General features: G+C 38.7%; 1 protein-coding gene across 1 annotated transcript; it reads right to left on the reverse strand.

Annotated features, from left to right (window-relative positions):
• Positions 1-981: 981 nt before the first annotated feature.
• Positions 982-3539, reverse strand: LOC143629223 (uncharacterized). Its single transcript, XM_077098552.1, has 7 exons — positions 3331-3539; positions 2722-2905; positions 2446-2633; positions 1462-2325; positions 1289-1366; positions 1101-1172; positions 982-987 (listed from the first exon to the last, which is right to left on the reverse strand). The coding sequence occupies exons 1-7, from the start codon at positions 3388-3390 to the stop codon at positions 982-984; spliced, it is 1452 nt and encodes a 483-aa protein (XP_076954667.1). The 5' UTR covers positions 3391-3539.
• Between the last annotated feature and the right edge of the window lie 7114 nt (positions 3540-10653).

Genomic DNA, 10653 nt, shown 5'->3' on the forward strand with positions numbered 1-10653 from the left:
GGAAGTCATAAAGATCCTTGTCGAAGATGGAGGTATGATTATAGAATAACATTATTTTTGGTCATTATTAGATTATTATAACGGGCAAATAGGTAGTTTTAAAACGAAAAGTATCTAAAACTAGAAATTTTACGGTTATTCAAAGTGATTTCTTTAAAATAATGCTTGTTTTGTAAATCTAATGATTGTATATGTGATTCTGCAGAAGCTGTTGGTTATGGAGATCCCCTTATTGCGGTTTTGCCCTCGTTTCATGATATTGCCCTTTGAGTTGAAGCATTCGACCTTCCGTATTTTAGTAGTGTTGCGAGTTTAGCGATCTGTATAAAAGTATGATAAATAAAGTTTGTGGAAAACAATATGTCAAGATGTTGACTTGTAATTAGCTATTTGTTGTAGATTGACCGGACCTCATGTTACTAAATTTACATATTCTTATCGAATCGAATCGAATCTTCTTTTAGTTACACACTTAGTTACATTAGGTAACAACCTAACTAATTTATTAACCAATCTTTAAAACTATACCCTTTACATAAGAGAGTTGACTCTTAAGGTCCTCATTCTGTATAACCATATATAGCACTGTGGACAGATTTTTGCATATGGTTAGTAAAAGCAACAATGGCCCCCTAAGCATAAACTGGTCATTTTTTCATCCAAAACTGATTTCCACAACTTATTAGGCATCCAACCGTCACATAAAACATTCAATATGCGAATGCTGCTTCGTATAGAAGCATTTGTTTCATCAACATGAAATTACGGAGGGTGGGTTCTATCAAAAGATTTTTTTTATATTAATGTGCAAGCAGTCACAAATTATCATCACTATTCACTTAAAAAGATTAAAAGAAAGACAAATCCAGAAATTATGTTGTTAAGCACTAACAAAAGCTAACATCACAAAACGGAGAAATGACTCCTTTTCCTGATTCCTTTCATGCTAAGCAACCTCCAAAAACGTCTCTCGTCATAGCATTAAACCTGCAAAATTTGACGGATTAGTTAAAAGAATAAAAAGACACAAACTTAAGGAAAGTTGTGTATATACAACGTCCAAAACCTCATCATTTTCTTTACTTCCACAAATTGTATACATTTGGTTGCGATCCAGATTCCAAAAACCTAACTCGATTTCTAAGCTGCACAATCTCTTGTCTTGAAGTATCCTGTAAACCAAAATGACATAAATTAATACAGTTAATGCAATCATTTTAAGTAGAATACGAATAATGCAAATAAAACATTAACGGAAGGACAAACGTATTGGTATCAGAGACTGTACCAGTTCTTGCTCTAACATGTTGGTTTTCATAATCTGCTTCAACTGAGACACCTTCATCACTTCAAATTCTTGCATTAACTTCACACGATAACCATACAATCTCAGTTAGACAAAAACATAGCCAAAAAACAGAAAAATTGGATAGAAAACACAAATATGTATATATATCTTACTTTGGCCACCACTGATTGTAGATCGGTGGATGTCTCTACAAATCTGTTTGGAATGAATAAATTGTCTTTCTCATGATTTTCATCCTTGTCACTCTCGTCTGTATCAATAGATAAGGGCAAGTTGTAATCTTGGTAGCAATCTAGTGGTTCAGATGAAGAAGATGGCTTCGTGAAATGTTGACCGCTCGTGTATGAGGCTTGACCATGTTCAACTTGATACGTTGTAGGAGCAATGTGTTGGCTTTCTAACCAAGTATTTCCTTGCACGACATTAATGTTATCGGTAGCAGCGTGTGCTTGGGGATTGAGGTTTGATGCCCGAGTTTGATCACGTTCAGATTCTTCCATGTCATTGGCAGCCCAAATGCTATCCTCCCATGTGTCTGGTGCTTCCAACAAATCACCCTTATCTTCATTTTCTATGTTCAATGGCAACTCGTCTTTAGTCCCAGCTTCAGGTTTAAACAATGCGCTCCATGTTCCTGCTGGTTGGGAGCTAGAAGCAACCGCAGCCGTGGTGGTTGTAGCGGTACTGGTTTTGCAAAGAGCGGAAGCATACGAAACCCCTGAGGTTATTCCTGATAATGCAGGAGCATCGTTCAAACTCGAGGCCATTCCTGATACTATAGGAGCATTGTATTCTTGTCTTTTCGTAGCTGCAAGCAAAGGGGCGTATAGACTGTTCCACTTTGTTGAAACGGAAGGATTCGTTGGTAATGATGTAAACATTGCCACAAGCATGCCAGTCTGATAGCGATCCAACTCAAAATGGAAGTGTTTGCTCTCGTAGTAGTTATTAGCAATAACGGGCTGAAACTGGTCTTCAGACAACGGTTGACACAACTTTTTGACAGAGATCTTGACCTATAATGCAAACCACATAATAACATATAATAAGTATGTTTTAAAGATAAAAACTAAACACGTGTATTATTCGTTCCATGATAGTGATACTGAATTACAATGAAGACGAATAGACGATACCTGTGCAGGATACCTCGTGTATCCAGTGTCGTCTCCATCATTGAGCCATGCATACTTATCAATGTTCAATTGACCTTGACTTGCAGCCTCAAATACACCATGAAGTTTTCGGTCACTATAATTGAACAAAAACAGCACAAGCCCTTGCTTGATGTTCTTTATGTATGAATAATGGCCCTCTGGTAAACCTGTTAAACGAAGTCAAAGACTTATTAAAGTTCGTCATGAGCAACACATAAAATAAAGAATCTAAAGAGAGTGGAAACAATCAACTACCAAACAACTTGTTAGAAATGCATTCGTTGATTGTGTTGTGTGTGGCACCAAATATAACCGCACCGAGATCAGCTTTTCTGAGGTTCCTTGCGGGTACACTATGATTGAAAAACACTGAGGCTTCTTTTGTGGCCCGGTCCAAGTTCACCTTTTTAGTTTGCTTCTTACCTCCCATTCTGCTAAGCTAATGTATCACCATCAAAACTTAGGACACAAATCTAAATTAATGTAACATAGAAAAAAAATACTCAAATAATTACATTTGATTCTCACCCGAATATATAATATACACCAGACACCACTATACTTGAGCAATGATGATATACCAACACAAAGCTTGTCAAACAATCATACAACAAGAAGTCAATATAATATACACCAATCACCACTATAATCAAGCCTAAAGTTGGAGGTAGTTTATGATAACGAGCAACGATGATATATCAACACGGAGCTTGTCAAACAATAATACAAGAAGTCAATATAACATACACCAGTCAACACTTACCACTATAATCAAGCCTAAAGTTAGAGGTACATTATTTTATTACAAACAATGATGTCAACACAGAGTTTGCCAAACAATAACACAACAATAAGTCAATATACAAAATCCATCATGTAATTATCCGGTTTTGTGGACCAAAAGTACATAATATAATGAAACATAGGGGACCGGTGAAGATCAACAACGCATGTTTCTGGTTAAACCTTACGTGTTGTAACCTGATCGAACATTTTCACTAAAGTCGATCTTCTGCTTAAATATTTGTACACAAAATATAACACCACTATAATCAAGCCTAAAGTTGGAAGCAAGGGGGTGTTTGGGATTCCTTATGAAAACTCCTAATAGAGGACTTATATTAAGCATTTATGTATTATTGTAATTAGCATTTATAAGGAGATCTTATATTCAAAATAGGAGATTACGTTGTACTCTATATAATCAGAATGAATGAAAGAGGAAGAGATCAACCACAAAAATATATTGTCTCTATCATGGTATCAAGAGACTAAACCCTAGCCGCCGTCATTCTCATCTCCCTCTTTGTTTTTCTTTTTCTGGCGCTAGCTTTACACCGATCCCACTCTTCCGCTTCGTTCTCACCTCTTACCCTTTTTCCATGGAATATAAACTTCACCCGGCCGTCACTGTCACAAACATAAAGACTTTCATTCCCATTACCCTCGATTCAGAATCCGACCAATACACATCGTGGTCGGAACTATTCAAAATTCATTGCAAAGCTTTTCTGGTGTTTGATCATCTCACCACCAATAAACCACCACCTGTACAAGAAACCCGATGACAAAGAGAACCCCACGTCTCCAGCCACTCTTGACTCGTGGGAACGGATAGATGCCATAGTCCTTCAATGGATCTATGGCACCATATCCATCGATTTGCTTAACACAATCTTAAAGAAGAATACCACTGCGTATGATGCATGGTCGACCCTTGAAAAACTATTCAACGACAGCAAAGCAACACGTGCGGTCTATTTAAAATCAAAGTTTGCCAACACCCGGCTGGACAACTTTCCGAACATGCATGCATATTGTCAAGAATTAAAAGTTATATCCGACCAACTTGCCAATGTAGATGCTCCGATCTCTGAAGATGACCTCGTTATTCAACTCGTCATTGGCCTTAATGAACAATATGAAGGTATCGGAATGATTATACAAAACAATGAACCCCTTCCATGGTTCCATGTTGCCCGCTCTCGCGTCACTATGGAAGAACAAAGAAAGACACATCAAGCAACAGTTGCCGCATCAGCCGCGGGCACGGCATTACATGCAACCACCAACAGAAACGGTCACCCAACCGATCCTCGTTCAGATTCTACTTCATATAGGGGGCGTGGTCGGAATGGATCAGGTAGGGGACGTGGCCTTGGTTACAATAATTATGGGTACAACAATCATGGACACAATTATCAAAATCTTACACCAACTTGGAATGGTCAAACCCAAAATAACCAATCTTGCCCCCCTTGGATGCAACAGACTCCTAATGCACACCACAATCAATCGGCCTGGTCCAATCAGCCCACTCAAACAACCTGGCCGAACCCCCATGCCCATACCCAACTGTTCCTAGGCCGAATTCTTCAACTGGTAACTCCAGGAATGGCATACTTGGTCCTCGGCCAAACCAGGCTTATGCTCCTACAAACATTGAACAGGCACTCTACACCATGTCACTCAACCCTCCTGATCAATGGCTTATGGATACTGGAGCTACATCCCACATGACCAATAACCCAGGTAATTTCCAATCTCTATTTAATAATGGCATTTTAAATAATATTATTGTCGGTAACGGCACTACCATTCCGGTCAATGGACAAGGCCACCAAATCCTACCCCCACCCTACCCACCTTTAAAGTTAAATAATGTCCTTCTTGCACCTAAACTTATTAAAAATTTAATATCCGTTCGTCGTTTAACTATTGACAATTGGATTTCGATAGAATTTGATCCATTTGGTTTTCTTGTGAAGGATTTCAAGACCCGGATCCCTATCCTTCGATGCAACAGCAGCGGTGATTTCTATCCTCTGCTACCACCGGAGTCTACCCAATACACTTCACCATCTACTTTTGCAGCTATATCTCAACAGCTTTGGCACCAACGTTTGGGTCACCTAGGCCTAGCTTTGTTACAATCTTTGCAAACTTCTAATGCCATTTCTTTTAATAAATTGAATAAGAACATTTGTTCATCTTGTGTTATTGGAAAAAGTATTAAATTACCATTTATGCCTTCAAATTCGTGTACATCTTTACCTTTTGATATCATACATAGCGACCTTTGGACATCTCCTATTGTTAGTAACGGGGGTCATAGATATTACGTACTTTTCTTAGATGATCTCACAAATTTTCTATGGACATTCCCCTTAGCTAAAAAATCCCAAGTATATTCAATATTTAATAGTTTCTCTAAACAAATAGAAACTCAATTCGAAAGAAAAATCAAAACTTTCCAATGTGACAACGGTACCGGATACATTAATACTCCGTTTCGCCAATATTGTAATCAAAATGGCATGATATTCCGTTTATCGTGCCCTCACACATCTTCTCAAAATGGGAAAGCGGAACGCAAAATTCGCTCCGTTAATAACATTCTTCGTACTCTTCTAGCTATATATATATACATATATATATAGGATCAGAATCATGAGAGAACCTTTTTAAAATTGAGAACTATGAGAACCATTTTAGACCACAAAAAACCAAAAAAAAAATCATAAAATAAAAAAAACACAAAAATCAAAAAAGTAAAAAAAAAACCAAAATTCTTATTTTATCATCCGGGTTTCCTAAAAAAATTAAAAAAAAACTCGGTTTAGCTAAATTATATACACATATGTATAATATATATACATATAGGTACATTCACATGTTTTTTTTTGCACACATGTGTATAATTTAAGATAAATGATACTGTACATATGTGTATATTACGTAACTAAATATTAAATAAAATTATACATATGTGTATAATACGGCGTTTTTTTTATTTTTTTTAATGAAACCGGAATGAAATATAAGAATTTTGATTTTTTACTTTTTTAAATTTTTTTATTATTTTTTGTTTTATGATTTTTTTAAATATTTTTTTAAAGGTGTTTTTAGTGGTCTAAAATGATTCTCAAAGTTCTCAATTTGTAAAGGGTTCTCTTAGGATCCTTACCCTATATCTATATATATATATATATTAATAATTACTAATAATTGATTGATTGGTTATTAATTTGTTTCATAATTGTATCTTTTACCTTTAATTTTGTCCCATCTTTCAAATAATTCATCTTATTTTTTTTAAACATTTGATAAATCTCGTGTATTACACGGGTTTAAAAGCTAGTACCAAATAAATAAAAAAAAGAAAAAATTTGCTATATATATATACATATATATATATAGGATCAGAATCATGAGAGAACCTTTTTGAAATTGAGAACTATGAGAACCATTTTAGACCACAAAAAACCAAAAAAAAAATCATAAAATAAAAAAAACACAAAAATCAAAAAAGTAAAAAAAAAACCAAAATTCTTATTTTATCATCCGGGTTTCCTAAAAAAATTAAAAAAAAACTCGGTTTAGCTAAATTATATACACATATGTATAATATATATACATATAGGTACATTCACATGTTTTTTTTTGCACACATGTGTATAATTTAAGATAAATGATACTATACATATGTGTATATTACGTAACTAAATATTAAATAAAATTATACATATGTGTATAATACGGCGTTTTTTTTATTTTTTTTAATGAAACCGGAATGAAATATAAGAATTTTGATTTTTTACTTTTTTAAATTTTTTTATTATTTTTTGTTTTATGATTTTTTTAAATATTTTTTTAAAGGTGTTTTTAGTGATCCAAAATGATTCTCAAAGTTCTCAATTTGTAAAGGGTTCTCTTAGGATCCTTACCCTATATCTATATATATATATATATTAATAATTACTAATAATTGATTGATTGGTTATTAATTTGTTTCATAATTGTATCTTTTACCTTTAATTTTGTCACATCTTTCAAATAATTCATCTTATTTTTTTAAACATTTGATAAATCTCGTGTATTACACGGGTTTAAAAGCTAGTACCAAATAAATAAATAAAAAAAAAGAAAAAATTTGTGGACCTTAACTATGCTAATTTGTTGAAGTGGGTTTCTATTTTTTGGAACATCAACAAGTCTCAAATCTCCTGTATCAAGTAGTTCACCGGTAGACCTGTAGATGTGACAATATGGGTGGTCCAGCAAGGAGTTTATAGTGCAGGCTGAAGTGGTCCGCGTCACGTTGGTTTGACCCGTAACCACTTAATTCTCAGTTTCTTAAAACAAATTTATAAATAATTAGTACGTTACGTATGGCATTAAACAAAGGCGGGTTCGATTTTTAAATAAGATCGGCAACAGTATATTTTAGTAAGGATTGAACACTAGAGCTTCTATCAAATATATAAAACAGAAGGTTACAACACTCTAAAGCCATAACCATTTGAAGAGGTAGGTCCCAGCAGAGTCCAGTTGGACCCGCAAGACTCACCTCAAAGAGGGACGTCTGCGCAGTTGAACCCGCAAGACTCACCTTCAACAGGGACGTCTGCGCAAAGGCTAAACTCGCAAGACACCTTGAAGAGAGACGTTTGCGCAGAAACCAACTGGATCCGCAGGACCCACCATGCTCAGAGACGTGACGTCCTTACGCGCAGTACGCAAGCTGTTCCCGCAGGAAAAGCCTCCCAATGGTCGACGTACTCCGCCTGTTCCCGCAGCAACGGATACTAGCCATCAGGGAAGGCTACCCGCGCAGCAAGGCTACACGCACAAGGCACTTAACTCTTAAATAATTCAGTAATGTCACCTGAAGAATGAGTGAGCAAGCCGGGAACACTTCCGCCCAAAGCCGGGAAAACTCCCGCCCAAATGAGCCAGTCCGTACGCTACTGGAGGATCTTTTGTACTGTACCTGACAAGGTATGGACAAAAGATCTGACCAAAGCTGCGACAGCTCACTGACAACAGTACAACGAGCAGCATGCTCTAGTACTTAATGTCACTATCAGCCGCTGCCTACTCACCAACCTGTCGTAGCACGTGCATGGCCTGCAGTTGGTGGAAAAGGAATAGTACACAGCCGGCCTGGTCACTATCAGCCGCTGCCTACCCACCAACCACCAGCATGGCATGTGCGTAGCCCACAGTTGGCAGAACAGGAATACTATTCAGCCGGCTTTACCTTCTTGGAAACCTACCTTCGGCTATAAATATTCCAACACCTTGGAACGGTATTATCATCTTATCATATCTTATATCTCCATATATTATCTGATATCTGCTCTAGTCATTTCTCTTAATATACACTTATATTCAAGAGCAATCTAGTCTGATTCTCACGCCGGAGGGTGGTCACAAGGAGGTACCCCCCTTCTCAGTGACGAGCTCACGGTGTCTGTTTTGCAGGTCATCAGAAGAACCATCTTTGCCGGACCTAACCCCTCGTGGGAAACATCTATTTAACCCCCAGATTATCCGTAATCTGCCCGGGGTCAATTAGTGTTTCTTCATTGGCGCCATCCGTGCATAAAAGCTAGAACTAATTTTCAGTTTTTTCAAACTTCTGGAAAGATGGTTAAGGTTACTCCGTTGCCAAAGCCAGCGAGTGACCAAGAAATCCCGGTAAAAACAACCCCAGCTACTGGAAGGAACACCGGCGATCACACAAATTTTACGAACACTACCCCGGTTACTCAAGCCGGAGCAAGTGCAGTAAATTTTACGAACACTACCCCGGTTACCCGAGCCGGGGCAAGTGCAGTAAACAATCATCCCCTGGGATTCATTGATACCCAGGCGGAAAGACGACAGACGAGGTTCCCCCACCAAACACTTGATCAAGTTAAAGCGTGGGTGGAAGCACGTCAGAAAGAATTCCAAGCTGAGTTGGACGAACGCTTACGTTCACTCCAACAGGCTGACGAATTCGGAAGCACTCGACAACAGCTCAACATGAGCAATGAGTGCGAGTACTTGGACGATGATTCGGAGGAATCCGACACCGACGTAAACCCTCGCCATAGGGCGAAAGGGAAGCGTAAGGAAACGGACTTCCAACCAAGAAGGAATTTTGGAGAAACCTTCAAACCAAAAAACGCGGGTGGAAACCCACGTGACTTCTCTAAAACCTTCAGACCAACCGCTGCAAATGCGGGAACCTCCAAGTTTGCAAGGGACATTACGGAAGCAATCGCCCCAAGAAGTGCCAAACAGATGTCCAACATCGGCACTTATGATGGTATATCCGACCCAGACGATCATTTGAACAGATTCATAGCGGGGGCAACCGTCAGCAACTGGACGGAACCCATGTGGTGTTATATGTTCCAGATGACGCTGGTTGGAGCAGCCAGAGCGTGGTTCGACCGTCTACCGGTCCACCACATCTACGATTGGGCAGACTTCCAACAGAAGTTCAGCCAACACTTCAGTCAACAAAGAAAGTACACTGAAGAGCAATGAACAATCCTCAACTGCATCCGAGAGGAAGATGAGTCTTTACTAGACTTCATCACACGCTTCAATTCAAAGAAGCTAAGTTTGGGCAGTATTAGCGAAGATCTTGTTCGCGCTGCTTTCATCCAGGGCGCGAAAGACCCTGAGCTCATCCGCACCTTAACGGGTAAAGATGGCATGCCATCCACATGGGATGCCATCATGACAGCAACTAAACGCTTCGCGGAAACGGAAAAGCAACTGGGTAGAGATTTTCCCCAGAGCACAAACCTCTACACCCAGAAAACAAGAGAAAACAATGTCCTTACCGCCCGACTAAACAAAAAGAGGAAGCTAGGTATTTGGCAGTCAAGGGTAAACTTTCACACCTCATCCGGCTCGCACCCTCGGTTAGGCGGAAAGGATAACATGCGGTCGTCGAACCGGAACTCCAGATGGACGCCACTCACCAAAAGCGTCACCGAAATATTTGACACCGAGAGGCTCCCATGGCCAAAGGCTCCAATAATCCGAGAGCGTCACAACGCTGATCAGAGCAAATTTTGTGACTTCCACAGGACAAGAGGCCACACCACCGAGGAATGCTTAGACTTGAAGGACATCGTCGAAGCATTTGTCAGAGATGGGACGCTCACGCACCTCGTGGCGTAATGAACGCTGAGCAGGCTAATGCGTGTAGAACCCCAGTTAGAGAAAAGACAGACGAAACTGCAGCTACAATGTTGGAGACTACATACTGCGTAAACAACGAAATCCCGAACCAAGTGCATATCGGCTCGATGGCACTCCCATCCAAACAACATGGAAGGGAGCTCAATTACACAGTCTGCATGTAGATCAATTCCAAACTTGTAAAAGAAAAGGCCCATA

The sequence above is a fragment of the Bidens hawaiensis genome, unplaced genomic scaffold, assembly GCF_021521415.1.
Source record: "Bidens hawaiensis isolate Kalapana, Puna unplaced genomic scaffold, B.hawaiensis_p1.1 tig00005179_1, whole genome shotgun sequence".
NCBI classification, from domain to species: Eukaryota; Viridiplantae; Streptophyta; class Magnoliopsida; order Asterales; family Asteraceae; genus Bidens; species Bidens hawaiensis.

Excerpts from the sequence above, each read along its gene's own strand:
- LOC143629223 (XM_077098552.1), bottom strand. The coding sequence starts at position 3,390 with ATGTTTCATTATATTATGTACTTTTGGTCCACAAAACCGGATAATTAC. Across the intron at positions 2,906-3,330 it reads ATAATTACATGATGGATTTT|CTTAGCAGAATGGGAGGTAA; the intron begins GTATATTGACTT and ends GTGATACATTAG. Across the intron at positions 2,634-2,721 it reads CATTTCTAACAAGTTGTTTG|GTTTACCAGAGGGCCATTAT; the intron begins GTAGTTGATTGT and ends TTCGTTTAACAG.